The sequence below is a fragment of the Amblyraja radiata genome, chromosome 3, assembly GCF_010909765.2.
Source record: "Amblyraja radiata isolate CabotCenter1 chromosome 3, sAmbRad1.1.pri, whole genome shotgun sequence".
NCBI lineage: Eukaryota > Metazoa > Chordata > Chondrichthyes > Rajiformes > Rajidae > Amblyraja > Amblyraja radiata.
The window spans coordinates 66,702,194-66,723,918 of record NC_045958.1 but is presented as its reverse complement, the minus strand read 5'-3'; the positions used below and the strand labels follow the sequence as shown (position 1 = coordinate 66,723,918).

Below are 21,725 nucleotides of genomic sequence, written 5' to 3'. Positions count from 1 at the left end.
TATACTTTTAGAACGTCTTTAAACTCTACTTTACCTTATTGCCAAAGCTATCTCGTGTAACCTCGTGTGTACTCCGACGCCCCATATACATCTCAAGAGGTTCACTTCATCCCACCTGCTGATACCCGGCATATGCCTCCTCCCCTTTCATTTACCAGCACATCATTATCCGTTGCCGTTTTAAAAATCGTTAATTTTTTAGTCAAAGCCGGTTGCGATGCTATTTGAAGGTGGTTACCGGAGGTTGCAGGTAGTGGAAGGTAAGACCTCCCTGGTGGAATAAAACTGGGTGAAAAAAAGGTTAATATTAACATAAGCATGTGACCTCCGTCACTCCTGGGCGTGCTCAATCATAGTTGCAGAGTTCTTTTAGCAGAGAAAATTGTTTTTTTCTTACAATAAAAGCCTCCCAGGTTTTTTTTTAAATCATTCTGAACCATGAGAGCAGGGAAGGAACAAGTTAGGTGGATGTTACTAAAAGTACATCTACTGCTGTCAGCAGCAGCCCTTTTGCTTCATCAGGGGTGAAGGCACAAGGGTGAAGAGGAAGCAGAAGAAGTGTCAGTGGGTGAAGCCCTTCTTGCAAAGAAGATTGATGCTTGGACAGTATGATAGTCTGATGAATGTGCTGCAAGAGGAGGATTTGTCTGCATTTTAAAACTTTCTACGAATCACACCTGAGCTGTTTAATGAGCTGAAGGAAACTGTGGGTCCCCTGCTGGAAAAAAAGGAGTTATATGAAGTCTATATTGTATATTGCATTATATATAACCTATATTGTAAGAAAAAAAAACTTTTCTCTGCTAAAAGAACTCTGCAACTACGATTGAGCACGCTTAGGAGTGACAGAAATTAGGACATTTGGAGTAGAAAGGTGTTGTTTTAATAGTGTGATCATGTCTCGTCTCCTAGCTTTAGGGATGATTACTCTCTCTCCTCTGAATATGAGGTCATCTCCAACACTCGGCTCATCCCTCACATGGAAATAGGAGATACGTTCTGGGTCAACATCCTTCTTGTTCTCTGGCCAGCCTCGTTTGATCACCTCTTGCAGTCTCTGCATACTCATCTTTTTTCGTTGCATCCCTTATGCCATTTAGCAGAGGATGTGATATTGGGATGTGCCTTGCCAGGTTTACAGTCTCCAGTTCTCTCATGGTCTTGCCAGTCTGAGTATATGCTCTGCTCAGCGTGTCCGCAAGCTGCATCTCCTTCCCTGGTCTGTATCTTGTTGTCACATCATATGTCTGCGTCCTCACCAGCAACCTCTTTGGTGCACGATGAACTGGTTTTGCGGCGATTATCTCCAGTGGCTTATGGTCTGACTGGCCTTCCATATGTGTATACATGGAACCTCTCTAGGCCAAACACCACTGCCAGCAATTCTTTTTCTATTTGTGCATATCTGGTCTCTGCATCCGTCAGGGGCCTGCTGGCATTGGCAACGGGATGGCCCTCCTGCATCAGCGCCGCACCAAGTCCAGTTTCTGACGCATCTGCCTGTACTGTCAGCTCCTTGGATGGATCATAGTATTTGAGTACTGGCTCTGCAGTTACTAGTTTCTTTATTTCCATCACTGCCCTGTCATGCACCTCTGCCCACCTCCAAACTACATCCTTCTGTGTCAGCTTGCGTAGCAGTTCACATAGGTCGCTTAGTCCAGGAAGGAATTTGTTCAAGTAGTTAACAAACCCAATAAATCGCTGAACTCCTTGGACATCCGTTGGGTTAGGCATCTGTAGCACTGCTTCTACCTTCCCTGGATCTGGTTTCAGTCCTGCAGCAGGGACTCTATTGCCTATGAAAGTGACTTCCTTCACCTTCAGCTTTGCCTTCTCTACGTTCAGCTTCAGGTTTATGTCACAACATCTCTCTATCAGAGCTCTGACCTTCCTGTCATGGTCTCTTTCTGCTTCCTCTGCAGTTTTTTATTTCCCATACACTAGGATGTCGTCAGCAACAGACCTCACACCTTCCAGACCCTCCAGTACTTGGTTCTTTCGTCGCTGGAACTCTTCAGGGGCCGTGGACAGACCAAATGGCATGCGTCTCCATCTATATCTGCCAAATGGTGTGTTAAATGTCTTAAGCTGTGAACTCTCATCATCCAGTTCCACATGCCAAAACCCATTCTTAACGTTAAACGTGCTAAAGAACTTGGCATCATTCAGGTCTGTGAGGACATCTTCAATCGTCGTCATTGGGTAATGACTTCTTTTAAACCCCTTGTTCAGATCCCTCGAGTCTAAACACACTCAACTTTGCATTGGGCTTTTCTGCACACACAAGGCTGGATACCCATGGAATGTGGGTCTCTACGGGGGCAAATATTTCCGCTTCTGTTAGTCTGCCTAACTCCTCTTACAGCTTACTCCGTAAGGCTACAGGGACTCTTTGTGGTGGATGGATCACCGGTGTTATGCTGTCATCTACCTGCAGATGGTACTTGCCCTCGAATTTACCTGTCCCTTCAAACACATCAGCTTACTCAGCCATCCTTGCTCAGAGGGATTTCTCTGCCATTCAATGTCATTATGTTCTCTTTACACACTGAGATGAGCCCGATCTGCTGGGCTGCCCTGCTTCCCAGGATTGGATTGCAGTCTTCCTCCAGGACTACAAACTCTACTTTATATTCCATTCTTTGGGTTCACTAGTCTCACCTTGCTTTTGCCAAGATGCTCCACTGTCGTATTGTTGTACATGGACAATACTTGCTTGGTTTCATCCACATCCTTTGCATACATCTTGGGAATTATGTTACATGTGGCTCCACTGTCCACCTGGAATTTTACTTCCTTCCCTTTTAGCATCATGGTCGCAAAGATTTTCTTTGGGGATTGAGTCTCCTCAACACTGTGCACACTCTCTGCTTTTACTGCTTCTGGTTGCAGTTCCATTGTGTGAATTTCATCATCCTCTTGACTGTCATCATACTTATCACTGGAACTCTCCACTTCCTCCACTGCATGCACAAGTTTTTTCCCTTTCTTTTCTTTCTTCTGGTTCTTCTGTTGCATATGCTTTTCCGTGCATTGTGATGTGAAATTATCTTTCTTATGGCATTTGAAACACACCCGGCCATATGCCGGACATTTCTCCTTCTTCCTCTCATGTTTGTATCCGCAGTATTTGCACTGTATGGTAGCTGGTATCTTTTCCCCTCTTGTCTCACTGCACAGACATCTTGTCGTTGGTCACCTAACAGGACATCAACTCTGGCCTTGGCAAGCACCGAAGCCTGGCATGCCTTCACACACTTTTCTAAGTGAGGTTTCTCGGAGAAGTCTCTCCCGCAGCATGTTATCTCTTATGCCGCATATTAATCTATCACATATCAGTGAATCCTTCAACTCTCTGAAACTGCAATGTGCTGCCAAGAGCTTCAATTCTATTAAAAACAAATCAAAAGTCTCCCCTCTATCTTGGCTCCTTCATAAAGAATCTATACCCGTCGATGGTCTCGTTCCTCACGGGTTGACAATGCTGTTCAAAAGCATCGAGAGCCTGCTCTTGCGTAACTTCTTGTACTTTGCCCTCCGGCTTCCGTGTCTCCAGCGGTTTTATGATTTGGTAGAGCTCTCTCCCTTGCGGTCCAACTAGGTACATGAGCAGTTTCCTCATTGTCTTGTCATCCTTCCCTGCCATGCTCAAATCAACATAGAGCTCAAAATCCTCCCTCCATTGTCTCCACTCCATTGGCAGGTCCCTTGCCTCAAAAATCATTTGCCTAGGGGGCTTTAGCTGCACCATTTTACTGACAAACCCACCCCTCTATCGATGGAAACAATGTAGGCCACACAATCGTCTCTCGGTAGAACTCACTCACAAATGTCGTCCACCGTCGCGTGCACCCAATCAAAACTCTCGACGAATCCTGAAACAGGCCCCGATCTGACACAATGTTTTAAATTGTGTTTCCTTACTGTAAACTGCTCCATTACAGCTTCACAACTAATTAACAGAGGCTTTACACTCGTGCCTTGGGTTCAGCCATCTTTATTCAGGATCCATCTTGGCTACTGCCTCATGGGTGTTGCATCATTGGTACTGCACCACAGATGGTGCTATTCCCATAACAGGTGTCATACTAGTTTCCTCCAATCCTTCCACATCTAATAATTAGAATATTCCTTTATTCTTTGCTCCCTCTTACACTCATCTAGCCTCTCCCTAAATGCAGAGAGTTCTGCTTCCTCATCCTCAAGGAATAGAAATGTTCTCTGATTTTTTTCATCTAATTACAGTGACCTGATATTGATGGCCTTTATTTATTTCTTCGCCAGACAGAAATTATCCTTCTGCTGCCTCTCAGGTCACCCTAATCCTTTCACAAGAAACTACCCAATGTATCATTATTCTCGTACTCTATTTTCTTATTCCCTCTACTAGCTTCATATTATTTTAATAATGTGGTGATCAAAACAAGAAAAATACTTTACGAGAGTTTGATATGAGCTTGTTAACTTTAGAAGTGTCACTGCTTTCCAATTCGGTACCCAGAAATAAATCCTTGTTCTTATAACTTACATTGCTTTCTTCAGGGATTTGTGTATTTGTTTCCAATTTACTTTGCTTCTGTAGCCTCTTTAGAATTTCATTTTTCTAAGACAGATGGGACCTTGCTTAAATTTGTCAAAATGCAATACTTACCCATGTTGAAATGCATTTGTCAAATAAATGCCCCATCCCTAACCCATCATTTGTCTCCATGCATCTACAGGATATCTTACCAATCTTTTGTTTCTTGATAATTTAATTTCATGTTTCCTCTGCATTCCTAATAGCTTTTTCCCCCTCCCAATCTTATTGTATTCTCTCTTGTCATGAATCGCTCTGTTGTCATGTAATCAGACCATTTTTTTTTTTTTCTTACCATAATTTTTTTTGTATGCTTTTATTCATTCAAGGTCTCTCAGTTGCAGTTTTTCCATGGTTTTTCAGCAAAATAGAGTTTCACTGGAATATGTTAGTGCTTCTCTATAATATTAATATTGTGGTTTCCCTGCCACCCCTCCTACCCCTCCATCCACCCTACCCCAAGTTCACTTCCCATCTATTAACTACAAAATATTGTAAGCGCTCTGAAACTCCTGTCGAGCTACATGGTGCCAGAAGCTGCCGGCGAACTGCAACCATACCTCGACAACAGGTCTGGCTCATCCACCACGGAACCATGAACCTGCCTAGAGTCGTCCGAGGCTCGTCTCCTGCTCGGACCCAAAGACCGGGAACCAGTGAGCTTTGTGAAGGGAGTAGATGACGTTGGACAAGGGCAAGTTTTAAGATGGCGGCAAACAGAGGTGCGGATCGGTGCCACCAGGACAATGGGCCTTTAAGGCTAAGATAAGATTGCACTCTTGAGACCATGAACTTTGTTGACCGAAAACGTGGTGACTCTATGTGTACTGCCTCGGTGAAATATACTATTACACTACATTTGTTGCTCTTTTGTACTTATCAATGATTGTGCTTATCTATAGCACGATTTTTCTGGATAGCATGCAAAGCAATTTCATTGCACCTGGGTACATGTGGCAATAAAGTATTATTAAAAACATACACTATTGCTAGGATCCAATTATATACATTTACAGTGCAGCCTGAGGATAATCTGGCTCTGGGCCATACATGATCTAGTATGTTTACAGTATGTTACTGTATTTCAAACTGCGATAACGGTTTCAGCATTGACTACACTTTTAGGAAGTGAATTCAAGACCACCACCACAGTCTACATTTGAAAAAAAAGTGTTCTCAGCTCCCCTCTAATCCTAGCAATTAATTTAAACTTGTTTACTTTGAATAATATCCTCTCTACCGGGGGAAATAAGTTCTTGCTATCGAAGCGCAATTGGAACCAAAATGGGAAGGTGAAGAGAGTGGGTACCACCTCCAGTTTAAATTCCATTTGGAATATTTTGGAGGACCAGGAAACCAAGAACCAAGGATGCAAACGGGGTGAGGGGTCAGATGCTATTTGATTTATGATAATATTTTTGCACCAGAATTGCATCTGTATCTCTTGTTTCTCCTTAATATTAGGCACATTGACATAAAGCAATCCAAAATGTTATATACTACTCAACTGTGGCATCAAAAAAATACTCTTTAGAACTTCAACAAGACTTCTTCACACTTATATTTCACCCCCCTTGAAATCAACATTAATTATCTGCCAACTTTATGTCATTTCCTCATCCAACATGTGCAACTCTTCTGGCCAATTATGGCCACTTTACATAGCAATGTTACAAATATTTGAGATTTTAAAAATCAAGTCTTTAATTTATCCCATCAGATAAAGCATAAAAAGAAGTTTAATTTGACACCTAATTCACTTTCATATTTTCATACTCGGAAATTGGCATCTTGTTCCCTATTGCTTTTTCATTAACACAAAAGCTGTGATCGAGAACATTTAAAGGCCGATAACTTTCTTAAAATTTAAGAGAACTGAAAGAAATTTTCAGTTATTATAGATTGAAGCATTCTGAAACAAATATGAAACAATCTTACTTAGATGACTTGAAATTAAAGCATATAATTAGTTAGTTACCTAATTGTAGCTAATTACAAAATTCAATTACTAGATCTAAACATCTATCCATTTCTTAAGAATAGATTAACATTTTTAAATAGCCTAAGTGTCCAAATAACATTCACACAAGAATTCAGAATATAATATAATTTTTAAATCTCATTGTCATGGGTTTATAGGCCAAATGGAAGGAATTTAATGTTTAATACCTGTAAATTAATGGCCATAAATCAGCTTGCGAGTGGAATTTTCTGGAACGGGACCATTTGGAACGTTCAGGCTGCGGTGAATTTATACCCCCATATCTGCAACAAATACACTGCCGGTTCTTCGGGGGGGGGGAAATCACCGTTTTGCAACTTAAATTGTGAATTAAATACATCTTAAGAAACACTTTTATACATAAAAATAAACTACTTTCTTTTACCTGGTCCTCCATAAAATCCATCCCAGTTGTCGGCATTGACGGCTTCAGAAGCTGCTTTAACTTGTCGGGTGAATTTTTTTTTAAAACACACAGAACGGCCGTAGGAACGATTCTTTAGCAAAATCTTGCACTCCAACAAATATAATTCAGGACCAGGTCGGGAAAAAACCCCGTTTTAACCCCCCCCCCCTCCTCCCTCAAACGCGCCAAAATCGCGCACACGGCCAGTGGCAGAATTACAGCGCCGCTGAAGGTAAGTTTTGTAACATACCTAGTTTACACAATACTTCTGGCCAACCCCCCTCAGGGGGTTGTCTCTTTCTTTGCATCCTTTGTATCTTTTACTTGTCCACCTAATTTTCTGCTCATTTTCTTCCATCGTTATTTGGTAAACATGGACCACCTTATTATCACTTCTACATTGATCCTAATGAAGTCTATCTTGCCTTTGGCTGTGCTACCACTATGCTACCATTACATTATCTCTAATAGGTACAGCTAATCATCTCCTCATTTATCTTCTTTACCTTTACTAAATATAGCAGAGCCATAGAACAAGAAAACAGGCCCTGCAGCCCATCTAGTCTATGCTGACCCAGATGCCCCCATCTAAGATGGTCCCATCTACTTGTGGTTGGCCCACATCCCTCTAAATCTTTCCTACTTACCATTCTCTGTGTGAGGTTGCCCCCTAGGTTCCAATTAAATCTTTTCCTTTCTAGTTCTTGATTCTCCTATCCTGATAAAAAAGACCGTGCATTTACCCTATCTGTTCCCCTCGAGATTTTATATGCATCTTTAAGATCCTCCCATAATCTCTTGAGCTACAAGGAGTAAAGTCCTAGCTTACCCATCCTCTCTGTATGGTTCAGGCCCTCAAATCCTTGCAAAATCCTTGTAAATCTTTTCTGCACTTTTTCCAGCTTAATGACATCCTTCCTAAAATAGGGCAACCAAAGCTGGTAACAATATTCCAACCACAGCCTCATCAGTGTCTTGTATGCCTGTAACATAATATCCCAGCTTCTATACTTAATTCCCTGACTGATGAAGGCCAATGGGCTAAAAGCCTTCTTCACCACCCTATCTAAAAGCAACACCACTTTTCAGAAAACTATGTACTTGTACTCCTAGTTCCCCCTGCTCGACAACACTCTCCCAGACCCCACCGTTCCCTGTGAAGATCCTGCCCTGGTTTGACTTCCTAAATTGCAACATTTGAAGTAAACACCATGAAGCACCACAAACAGACATTGCATTCTGGTACAATATTTAATTTCCAGTGGTAAGTATACAGCAGTATACCCACAAAATCTACTACTGTATTCAATTCCCCCTGTTTTATTATCTACAATGGTGTATGGACAATTTAGTTGATTTTTACTTGCATATTTTACCAGTGTTTACCATTCCAATAATTATTTAGTATCTCTTTTCACATTTATTAGTTTATTTCAGATTTATTAGACAATAGACAATAGGTGCAGGAGCAGGCCATTTGGCCCTTCGAGCCAGCACCGCCATTCAATGTGATCATGGCTGATCATCCCCAATCAGTACCCCATTCCTGCCTTCTCCCCATATCCCCTGACTTCGCTATTTTTAAGAGCCCTATCTAGCTCTCTCTTGAAAGCATCCAGAGAACCTGCCTCCACCGCCCTCTGAGGCAGATAATTCCACAGGCTCACTGTGAGAAAAAGTGTTTCCTTGTCTCCGTTCTAAATGGCTTACTCCTTAGTCTTATTAGTTTAAAGACTATGCCACTTATTAATCCTTTCGAATGGGACACCAGTCAACCTGGTTCAGACTGCATCCATCCCACTGATAAAGCTCTTTATTATCCTACATTAATAACATTGAACCATAAGCAGTCCCTCTTCTCCACAAGAACCATCTAGCCATACCGTAAAACCTTTGTTATAACGGACCATGGGAGTGGGGAGGGGAGGAATGATGTCCATTATTGCCGATTGTCCGTTATAACCGAGCAAGGTATTATCATTGTATGTAGTTGAAACAAAGAATTGCAGATAGTAGTTAATACAGAAAGGGACAGTTGTTGCAGCTCATGTTGTAGCCCCCAATAGGGTGTGCTATCTTCAGGGCACTGTCAACAACAGGATGTACTTCTTAGCTGTTTATTCGTATGCCAATTAAACAGCTTGGGCAATACTTTACAAAAACCTAAGAGTAATTAATTGCCCTTAAGAGTAATTGATCCCAATTTACTCAGTTCTTCTCAGAAACAAGTAAAAATAACCTCTACTCAATTTTAATGTTAAATTATCAAGTTAAGATAATAATTGAGAATGCTAAAACTTAGTGCAGTAGATTGAAGACCTTCTTTCTCAACTCCAAATATTACCTTAGCAGGACCTGCATTATTTGGCCACAGCTGGATGTTTCTCCATTTTTTCACAGAATTCTGTCTGGGTGCCTTGTGATGTCTTCAGAGATCTAAGAATGTTATCCCACAAAATGTAGATTCCTCTAATCTCCTAATTAGTACATTGGAACAAGTTATGACTTGATCATTCCAGTACAATTACCCCTTTAATGGCATGAAAAGCAACATTACTGCCAGACAATTTCTCAGGTAATTAAAGTAATCCAATTGACCCTTCTCAGTTTGAATTTTGTTGCCATTTAACAACTCTTCAATCTTACTGGTTTTCAACATAGATGTTAGATGATTTGTACATAATGTACTACGTTAATTGGCTAATGGGAACTTCCAGTTGAAAAATCCCACAGAAATTCAACATACAGGATCATGGCCAATTCAACTTGCCTATAGCCTAAAAGCAAACAAAGCCTCGACTTCCTCAGAAGGCTATAGGAATTCAGCATGTCTCCAATGACTCTTACCAATTTTCACAAATGCACAGAGTGCATCTTTGTCTGCACGGAGTTTGTACATTCTCCCCGTGAATGTTCTCTTTGCGTGGGTTTTCTCCAAGATCTTCAGTTTCCTCCCACACCTCAATTAGCTTGGTAAATGTAAACATTGTCCCTAGTGTGCGTTGTGTTAATATGTGGGGATCACTGGTCGGAGCTGACCCAGTGGGATGGAGAGCCTGTTTCCATGCTGTATCTCTAAACTAAACTAATGCATCCCATCTAGATGCATCACAGCTTTAACAGCAATTGCTCTGCTCAACACCGCAATAAATTACAGAGTTCTGAACAAAGCTTCATCCATCACCATCACGCAAACCAGCAACTCCATCTACACTTTACGCTGCCTTGGGAGAGCAGCTAACATAGTCAAGTATCACTCACATCCCGATCAATCTCTCTTCTCTCCTCTTATGCTGGACAGAAGAGACAAAAGCTTGAAAGTTTGAACCACCAGATCCAAGAACAGATATAGATTCGGTAAAGTATCTCTTGTCCAGAGTAGGGGAATCAGGAACCAGAGGACATAGATTTAAGGTGAGGAGGGAAAGATGATAGGAACCCAAGAGGTAACCTTTTCACACAAAGCTTGGTGGGTGTATAGAACGAGCTGCCCAGAGGTAAATGAGGCAGTTATTATCACAATGTTTAAGAAACATTTAGACAGGTACATGGATAGGATATTTTTAGAGGGATATGAGCCAAACGCAGGCAGGTGGGACTAGTTGGTCATTGTGGGCAAGTTTGGCTGACGGGCCTGTTCCTACCCTATATGACTCGATGACTCTAAAAGCTTCTTCCTCACTGTTATGAGACTCTTGAACAGACCTCTCATAAGCCAGATGAATTCCCAGTCTTCCAATCTACCTCACTGCAGCCTTTATTCTATTTTATTTTCTGTTTATTTTTTATTTTGCACTACCGATGTAGTCATGTGTAATATGATCTGCCTGGATAGCGCACAAAACAATTTTTTTCATTGTATCTCAGAACGCTTGATAATAATAAACCAATACTAATACCTACAAGTGACAGCAAATTCTACCATATATAGTATTTGTTTAAAAGAGTTATATGAAATCTGAAATAGACTTTGTGCTAACATCTTCTGTGTTGGCACTTTTTCCACAATAAAATAAAGTCTGAATGATGATAATATCGAATAGCCTTAATGCAGAAAGCCTCAAAATGACAGTAAAATCAATACAGCAGTAGTGACAGATACAATTATCCATCGAACCAAAAATAAATTACACAAAGATGTATGGAAAGCAATTTTTACTTTCGAGTTAGAAAATAATTGCTTTAGGTGCAGTTGGAACTTGTTTTAAATATCTAATCGCTTTATTTCTGAAGTCAAAGGTGAAAATACAGGTCTTTTAGCTACTAGTTTAGCTTCACAATTTACAACTCTTCAATCCTTTTGTCTCACACCTTGTCTTTTCACCTCTGTCTATCAAAACCACCGCATCTGTATCCACCTATTACTTGCCAAGCTTTATCCTGCCCCTCTCTTCCAGCTTTCCCCACCCCCCACCACCACAATCATTCCGAAAAATGGGTCCCGGACCAAAATGTCACCTATTCGTATTCTCCAGAGATGCTTCCTGACCCGCTGGGTTACTCCAGCACTGTGTGTCTTTTTTTTAATGCGGAATGGTTTACTTGTTCTGCTTTATATTGGGTATAATATTCTGTATGCAGAAACAATTCCAACAAATCTCACTTAGCAACTTTTAAAATTACCTCTGAATCACTAATTTATCTTTTCATCCCCTCATCACCAAATAGTATTAACTCATCGATGCTTGCATGTTGTAAATACATAACATATACATGGTATATCCATGTACAATGCTCTGGTTTCCAACTCAATTACTTTTCCCACTACAGCCGGGGATACAAATCCCTCTCAATGGTAGAGAATTAATTGAATTTAAAATTCAACATACATGACCATACATTTATGCTTTTGTTTTTTGTCATTTACTGATATGCTTTACCGTGAGCTGCATCTGGCAGTGCAGTCATTTCCTATTCTGGGCTCCTTATCTTCATCACTTTATAAAAGCAAATTTAATCAAATGGAAACGAAAATAAAACTCGTCTCCATGTTCTGTGTACAAAGATTACACATATTTTATTCTTACATTAATATCACTTTGCCACCATCAAAGAAACCCCAATCCTAAACCTAGTGTGATGATTAAGTTGCTGTATCCAAGAGGCCTAGATTATTGATCCAGTATTCTAAAACCTGCCAGAGAAACAGGGGCATTTAAATCCCATCATAAAATGATAAATCTTGAAAGTAATGGATTGCTACAAACCAACCTGGTTCATCTATGTCTATTCTGCCCAATCTAACTACCTCCTTGGGGACCCTCACACTATCCTTGATCGGGCTTTGCTGGCGTTACCTTTCACTACACGTTATTCCCTTATCACGTATCCATACATTGTAAATGGATCTATTGTAATCATGCATTGTCTGGTTAGCGCGCACCAAAAGTTTTTCACTGTACCTCGGTACACGTGACAATTAACTAAACTGAACTGTACCAACTGAAAGTACAAAGTCCAATAATCCACTATCTGAAGATTTGAAATCTCAATGTTTCAGCATCTGCCTCACCAGGTAATGTTTACTGTTCTTCCTTCCCAATCACTGGGGCCTGAGCACCCATGCGCCCTTTCCACTTGCTAGTGCCTTATTCTGACACTCCCTTCCATGCACGAGAAACACGGTTCACACATTCCTTTTCCGCTCACCTGATTCCAGTTCCCATTTACCAATTCAACTTACCTGATTTGGTGGAAAGTTTAGTATAATGCTGTGACACCTTAAATAAAATTGAAAGTGTGTTGCATAAACAGCAATTACATCCAATGTGCTGGTCTGAGACCATTATGACCATCAATCGTCCCCTCACACTAGTTCTATATTATCCCACGCTCTCATCCACTGCCTAAACATTAGGGGCAATTTTACAGAGGCCATTAACTACAAACCCGCACATCTTTGTGATGTGGGTGGAAATCAGAGCACCCAGACGAAACCCGCACAGAAGGAGAACATGCAAACACCACACAGACAGCACACACAGTCAGGATCGAACCTGGGTCTCCCACTCATTTAGTAACAGAGGGTTTAAAAGAGTGAAACAAAGGTTAAAGTTAGGATGTATATCTTTCATATAAACTATTTTTTCTCATCACAAGCTATTATAGAATAATGAACCTGGTTAATATGGAGAACAGGGTGTCATACCCACCCCAGTTACTTTGAAATATTAAAAAAATGCATACTATACTTTCATTCTTTGCTGTCACTTACTTGTTTAGCAATTTTTCCATAATCCACCCATCTAATGGTAGCAAAGTTTGTTGACTCGGCACAGTTGAATCCATGATTGAAGCCAGCATGGTAACCATAGGGAAAAGTGATCATGAATTGTCCTGCTTCTTGTGTTACCTACACATAAATAAGCACATTATACCTTAAATCTGGATAACCATGACATTACATTTTAGGAGTTATAATATACTTCCAATACTGATGGTCAATTCAGAAGATACAAGAGGAAAACAAAATAATTTAAATTTGAAAAAAACTAGAAATGTATTGTCACATTGACAAATTTTGTTATATATATGCAGTGCAACATCTCTGGAAATTTGCACTCCCATACTGATTTTGAGATATTTCAACGACAACCAGATGTTACAGAATGATAAGACGAAAAAAGATGGAGTAACTCAGTGGGTCAGGCAGCATCTCTGGAGTAAAGGAATTGGTGATGTTTCAGGACCACACCCTTCTTTCAACTGAGTCAGGGGAGAGGGAAAAAGAAGATATAGAAGGAACATATAACAAATGAATGAAAGATATGCAAAATATAATGATGATCAAGGAAAGGTGGAGCTGACAATGGTCCATTATTGGCTATGGGGAAGGTGATAACATGTGATACAAACAGTGAAACTCAGCAGGATGACAGCGTAACTAGTACGATGACTAGGGTGGGTGGAGGGACAGAGGAAGAGAGGGGTTGCAAGGGTTACTTGAAGTTAGATAAATCAATATTCATACCACTGGGTTGTAAGCTGCCCAAGCGAAAAATAAGGTACTGTTCCTCCAATGTGATTTGGCCTCACTCTGACAATGGAGGAGGCCTAGGACAGAAAGATCAATGTGGGAATGGGGAGAGGAGTTAAAATGTTTGGCAACCGGGAGATCACCTCGGCCAAGGCGGACTGAGCAAAGGTGTTGAGCGAAACGATCGCCCAGTCTGTGCTTGGTCTCGCCGATATATAGGAGTCCACACCTGGAACAGCAGATACAGTAGATGAGGTTGGAGGAGATGCAAGTGAACCTGCCTCACCTGAAAGGACCGTCGGGGTCCCTGGACATAGTCGAGGGAGGAGGTATATGGACAGGTGTTGCATCTCTTGCGGTTTCAGGGGAATATACCTAGGGAGGGGATGGTTTGGATGGGAAAGGATGAGTTAACCAGGGAGTTGCAGAGGGAACGGTGTCTGCGGAAAGCGGAGAGGAGTGGAGATGGGAAGATGTGACTAGTGGTGGGATCCCGTTGGAGGTGGCAAAAATGTCGGGGGATTAGGTGCTGCATGTGATGACTGATGGGGTGAAAGGTGAGGACTAGGGAGACTCTGTCCCTGTTGCAACTGGGGGGAGGGAAAGCAAGAATGGAGCTGTGGGGTACCAGGGAGACAAAACGATGCTTTGATATACAAGCATTGGTATGTTTATGGTTTTCAAATGCTATTCTGGGATAACGGGAAATAATTAATGAGCATCTAAAGAGAAGACAAAACTATGAGTAATTGGCCAATTTTACTTACAAGAACACAGAATATGAATATTATTTTTAAAATTTGTATACTTTTATTAGAAAAAGAATGCTGACTTCAGCATATAGCGGAGGAGGAACAAAATGAGCAAAATGGAAATGGGCTGTTGTTATCAAAGGACTGTCCAATAATCTGTCTCAATATTAGAAGGAGAAAATAATTCAACAAATTATTCCACTTGCAGCAAAGTCCATTTTGAATAGTACTTCTAATGCATGGTGTATCCAGCAAAACTGACCAATGAGACTAACAGGTCCATGCTGGTTCTAAAATATCCATGACTTGAGGAGAAAAATGCTTGCTTTTTCATAGACTCTTTTACAACCAAAAAGCACTTTGGGTAGATATTTCAGGTGAGGTCACTGTTATAATGTAGGAAATACTGCCATTTTTTCTTAATTTTGCGCAACAAGAAACCACGTGGTAATGGCCAGGTTAATGGTTTACATTGCTGCGGTGAAGTAACTGATAAGGTTTGAGGCCGGTATAATACAGCATTTTGAAGACACAAGCTCAGGTGCATGGATGAGAACGTTTACAGGAATATGGGTTAAACACTATTAAGTGAGACAATCTTAGACGGGGCATCTTGTCCGGCATGGACAAGTTGGACCAAAGGGTCTATTTCCATGCCATATGACTATGACTTTTTTAAAAAAGTGATAAAAACTGTTCACGACATTGGGGTTAACTTTCATAATTGTCTTCAACAAGCTGTAACGATGTCTTTAATATCCATTCAGGAGAGCAGATTGGCGATTACTTTCAACAACGCATCAGACCGAATGGCATTCGTTCGGTGCTGGACTGAAGAATCACTCAAGATTTAATGCACAAAATCTCTGGAGTTAGGACTTTCAACTCAAAGCAAGAAACATAATTCAGCTGATATGATAAATATCTTTGAAATACAGATTGCAGTAATTTTTATTTATGTAAAATATGTCAGTGGTGCAAACACTTTTTTTTGAGGGGATGTGTAAGTTGATGATCAAAACACTGCGGTACATCTTTTTTGTGAAATATTTTTAGTTTGAACAGAAATTTTCATGATCCATATCCCTCCATTCGTTGCATATCCACGTGCCCATGTTAAAATATAATGCTCAAGCAAAAGCCTTTTAAGCCAAATTTTAAATTGCCTTTGTCAAAATCCTTAATTTAACACAAATCAAAAACATTTCCCACTGGACTCATGGGTACGAGTTATTTATTAAATGATTCTTATTAAGAAACGGTAGCTCATTTTCACAGAGAGCAAATTAGAATTCACTGTTTAACTATTTCCAAGATAACGGAGGTAGAAATAAACATAACATCTCTCACAAAAAGATAAATTGTTTCTACTATCTACACAAATATATATTTATTTTAATACCTTGTTAAAAGGAATCCCATACTTCTTTAATATCGATGGTGATATAAGGGTCATCTTGTGACGTAGGAAAGCATCACACCCTTGGGAACTACTTGGAAAGAAACCTGTAACAAATATTTTACCAATTAATTGTATGTATTCCAATAAATTAAACAGTAGCATGAGTAATCCTTCACACTGAAAAGGTATGTGCTGCCAAGGATATTATGAAAGGCAACACAAAAAAGTTACATCAATTATAGACATTTTGACAAACCATATTGCTTTACTCTGTTTTAGCTCATATTTAGAGCAATTCATTTAACATTTTCCGCTGTTACCTCACTTGGAATGATCATGTTCTAACTTATGACTCCGATACAACAAAGAACATTAAAAAAATACAACACAGGAACAGGTTATTCGGCCCACAATGTCCATGTAAACATGTCAAATTAAACTAATCTCCTCTGCCCGCACGTGATCGATATCCCTCCAATCCTATCAAATTTGGGCCTTTCCAAAAGCCTCTGACACGCCCCTATCTTGGCTGGGCGTTCCAATGTGTATTAAAAAAACTTGGCCCAGGCAACTCCTTTAAGCATTCCCCCTCTGACCTTAAAGCTAGACCCACTAGTCTTTGACATTTCTACCTTGGGATAAATGTTCTGACTATCAACAGAAACACAATGCATCATATCCACCATAAAAAAACAGATGATTTTGAATAGTGCTCTCAATGTAGTACAATCTAAAATTATGAAATGCCATACTTAGGACAACAACGATTACTACTAATTTTGTGAGCATTTATGCAGTGTCTTTGTTTGTCAGTTCCCGCAGAGGGGCAGATATACCGCTGAGGGGAATAAATTTCCCCAGGTAGTTGACCATTCCAAGGAACCTTTATAGAGTCGTAACGTCAGTAGGAGCTGACATTTCGTTGGTAGCAGCGATCTTCGATGGGTCTGGTCAGAGACCATCACTTGTGAAAACATGTACGATGTGGGTAACTTCCGGGACCCGAAATTTGAACTTCAGGGGATTGAGTTTGAGCTGGATGTCTTTGGCACGGTCCAGCACTTTCTTCAGATTAGAGTCATGCTCAGCCAAGTCGCGCCCGTAGACGAGAATGTCATCAACAATAATGTTGCATGGATACACCGCAAACAGTTGTTCCATCGTGTGCTGGAAAATCTCGCTGGCAGAGTTGATGCCAAAGGGCATTCTCAGGAATTTGTAACGGCCGAAGGGGGTGCCGAATGTAGTAAAGTTGGACAAGTCTGGGTCCAGCAGAATCTGGCAAAATGAACTTTTGGCATCCAGAACGGAGAACAGTGATGCGTTGCCTATTTGAGCGGCAACTTCCTCTACCGTTCGCATAGCATAGTGCGGGCATGATAGCTGTGTTGAGATCCCTGGGTTTATGCAGATATACGGATTTCCTCCGTATTTCTTTTTTTTTTTTTTCCATCGCAACCACCATGGTGGAAACCCAGTCAGATGGGTCAGTAACTTCAGCAATGACACCCAGGGAGACCATCCGCTTGAGTTCATTGTGTACTCTGTCACGCATGGCATGCTTGAACCACAGGAGTGACGTTGGGATCAACAGGGGGGGTGGAAGATTGCAACCTTCACGTGGTCCGCCCTGTTTCGACTAATGCAATCAACTCGACGTGCACAAACAGAAGATCAAATAGAACAAGTTGTCCAACAACTTTAGGCTGTGCACGCCACACGAAAGAAGAAGAAGGGATCAACTGCGATGTTGTACTTGAGGGGCACCGTTAAATAGTTCTCTGTATTGAGAGAGTATTTGCTGAGTGGGGCCCTCAGCAAGAAAGAGTTGATGGACAGCGCGGCCAAAGTATACTAGGCGTAGATCGTGGTATGCATTGATACCAAGCAGAGTTTCAGAATCCCCCTTGACGATATAAAACTTTAGGGTATGAGGCTGAGAGTCCATGAGGCAGTTTAAATCAGTTTGTTCAAGCGGGTGTAGAACATGTCCTGCTGAGAGATTTGTTCCAAAGATTCATGCTGACAAAAGGTGAAGAACCAGAAGTGCATTATATTACTGAAATATCAAATTTGCATCTCCCATCACAGATGTTCTGTGTTGTCAGGTGATGAGAGGATATGTTCTTCCAAGTAGTCCAGCACCAAATTAAAAAAACACTGCCAAGTTATAGCAAAAATCAAACTGCTAGATGAACTCAGTAGGTCAGGCAGCATGTGTGGAGGGAAATGAATGCAGGTTCACAAATAGCCAACAGAAAGGGCTTTCTGGTAGCTTGAAGGCCGGTTTCAAAAATCATTGACAACTGAATCAAAAAGGAGCTGATGCTAAAGCAAAATAATGTCTCCTTTTATAGTTGTAAATATTTCTATTTTAATATTGTCATTTGGTTGATAAAAGTTGTGTAATGAGACACCTGCTTTCCATTATGTAATACTGAATCAGACAAAGCAGCTGAACTGGCATAATTCACACATTTGCTTTTACATCCAGTTTAGTCATACCGTTCATCGGACCAAAGTAAAAGAAAACAAAGTTTATATTAAAAGCAAATATGTAGCACTTTGTTTTCCCTTGCTCTTACCATCCCGACAGAACATGAATCATAACCCTTGGGAGGTATCTAGTTATCTAGGTAGCATTGGGGATAAAGAAATAAAGCAGCTTTGAGCAGAAAGGGAAAAATGTACAAAGTATTTAATAGGGGAGATTTTATTTGGCAATGACTTGATGGTTGCAGACAATTCTCCTGTTCAAGCTGTATTTCATGGCAAAAGGAAAGCCAGTTAACCTTCAAATCCTGGCAAAGCTGGGTTCCATCCCACAGGCTCATCTGCCATGTAAATACTGATACATTTTACTTTTTAGAGCAGCAAATATTTTAAAATCCACAATATGATATTGCTTGGATCAAATACATAAAGTCTCCATGACTTACAGAATTGTAAAATAACTTCAATAAAATTCAACTGCCAAAGAGCTACATACACCAGTCAGAATTGCCTGAATTTTAATTAGCTTGAAAATAAATTTCCAGAAGCTATGCTGTTAACTCATTTTGGTATTGTCATCCATGTACACGACTCTATCTATTAAACAGGCTTTGGTAGTGGCTCACTGAAGGGATTAGAATTAGAGTTTTAGTGTTGTTAAAATTTAGAGATACAGCATGGAAACATGCCGGAGGTGACACTGCAACCATCGATCACCCGTTCACACTAGGTCAATGGTATCCTATTTTCGCATCCAATCCCTATACACCAGGGGCAATTTAGAGGCCAATTAACCTACAAACCCAAACGTCTTTGTAACACGGGACGGAACTGGAGCCAACCAGCACGGTCACAGGGAGAACATGCAAACGCCACATAGACAGCAAACGAGGTCACGATCAAACCCAGGTTTCTGGCGCTGTGACAGCTCTACCAGCTGTGCCACTTTATTTGTCAATCTGTCTCACTGGGCAAATAAAGATATGCACCACCACATAACTTAAAAACCAATCGATCCTTCAATGGAAATTTCCTTGGGACAATGTTTATTGATGTAATTTATTGATGTAATTTATTAACATTTTCACCTAAAATTACTAGCTGCACTCTTTTTTTTTTAAACATTAAAGTAAATTTTTGTTAACACTCTCAAGTATGATCTCCTCTCCAGCACCACATTAGTACCACCTCTGGTGTCTGTGCCTTGGCAGCAAGTGTGGGTAGGATATTTACTAGATTGAGCAGATTTGAGAAGAAGCCATCGAAAGAGGATTTATTTTTGCAGGCCAAATAATATTTCACTTTATTATATCATTTATGCTAATCCCAGCAAAAGACAGATTTCAAATCAGACATTTTGCTATCAAGCAGACTGTTCAATTGGCCTTCTACTATTTTAAATGTTTCTAGTGTGTATGCTGCTAAAGTACAGTGGCATGTAACTGATGCATTGTTTCAGATGAAAACGTTTAAAAGCAGATTGCTCTGCACAGTTTCTTCAGATTGGCTTTCAGTGTTAATCTCATGTATGTTAACTCTTGGGCAGGGCCGGTACACGACCAGGTTCTCAAACCCATTGCAGAAGCCATCAGCATGGGAATTAGCAGCTGCAGACGAGAATGCCCCACCACCCAGATGATCACCTTCGTGAAGGCTGGAGTGCAGCTGCCAAGAACCACAGCAGCCAGGAATCCATCAGGAATCCTGGCGACTGCGCAGGACTGGCAGCTTTCCGTAGACCTGGTGAAACAGCTGAAGTTCCCACAGCACATTGCCACGACCACCCTGAGGCCAGATATCCTCCTGGTCTCAGAGGCGACCAAAAACATCGTCTTGTTGGAACTGACAGTGCCGTGGGAGGACCGTCTGGAGGAGGCCCACGAGAGGAAGATGTTCAAATATGAAGAACTGGTCATAGACTGCCGCAAGCAGGGCTGGAAGGCAAGGTGGATGCCCATCGAGGTTGGCTGCAGAGGTTTTGCAGGGCAATCGCTCTACAAAGCCTTGAGTGCACTGGGCATCAACGGAGTGGCGAGGAGAAGGGCCATCAAGAACACCACAGAGGCAGCGGAGAAGGCCTTGAGATGGCTCTGGATCAGGAGAGGAGGTCCATGGGGAGGAGCGAATGCCACCTGAACACAAGTCGTGGTCTGATGAACCACGACTGGGTCGCCTGGGTGAGGGTGTCTGATGTTGAAAGACCCGAAACACCCAATGACCCCAGGTTACATCACTGATGATGTGTTCAGGAGCATATATCGATGTATTTGTATCAATCACTGCCAGTAAAGGGCAATGCAAGGTCTTGAAAGGTACCTTAAAATGTACATATCAAGAAATGCTGGTAATAATTGGCAGGTCAGGTGGCAGTTGTGGAGAGAGATAAAATAAGCATTTCAGAGCTGATGAAAGATATATAACCTGAAGCATTCGCTCTGCTCCTCTCACCACGTACACTGCCTGACCTCTTGAGTATTTCCAACATTCTGGTTTCATTTCAAACGCACCAGATTACTGCTCCTCATCGCATATTCAACAATGTTTCCAAAAGTATTAAGTGCAGTTGTATGTAGAGGTAAATGCAGCTACAGGTCAATGTAAACTAGGGAGCAGATAGGACCAAAGATAAATGAAGGAATTTATGCTTAGAGTTAGAGGAAGTAAGTAAGGTACTGAGTACTTTGCATATGCATTCACCAACGAGAAGAACATAGAGAATAGGGAGATCAGTGCAGAGTATACTAATATGCTAATGCAATTTGAGATCAAGAAAGAGTTGGGGAGGGGGGGGGGGGATGTTGTTGAGGCTCTTGAAAAGCATTAATAGCCTGATGGGATCTATCCCAAGTTATTGAGAGAGGCAATTGCAGAGGCCTAGGCAAAGATCCTGGTATCATCTCTAGCCCAGGGTGAGGCACCGGATGAGTGGAAAGTAGCCAATGTTATTCTTTTGCTTAGGTAGATAGAGATAATCTAGAGAAGTAGAGATAATCCAGGAAATTATAGGGTGGTGGGGAAGTTTTTGGAGAGGACCCTTTAGGATAGGATTTACTCACATTTGGAAGTGAATGGATAAAGAGAGACTGTCAACATGGCTGTGTCTGTGGCAGGT

General features: G+C 41.1%; 1 protein-coding gene across 5 annotated transcripts in view; it reads right to left on the bottom strand.

The window, feature by feature from the left end:
- kdm4c (lysine demethylase 4C) overlaps positions 1 to 21,725 on the bottom strand; it is a 353,632-nt gene that overhangs the window by 264,408 nt on the left and 67,499 nt on the right. For all 5 annotated transcript variants that reach the window (XM_033017965.1, XM_033017969.1, XM_033017967.1 and 2 more), the window contains exons 7-8: positions 16,121 to 16,224; positions 13,205 to 13,342 (exon numbers count right to left, since the gene is read on the bottom strand). In XM_033017965.1, the coding sequence (XP_032873856.1) occupies positions 13,205 to 13,342; positions 16,121 to 16,224 (242 nt within the window). The remainder of the gene's footprint in view (positions 1 to 13,204; positions 13,343 to 16,120; positions 16,225 to 21,725) is intronic.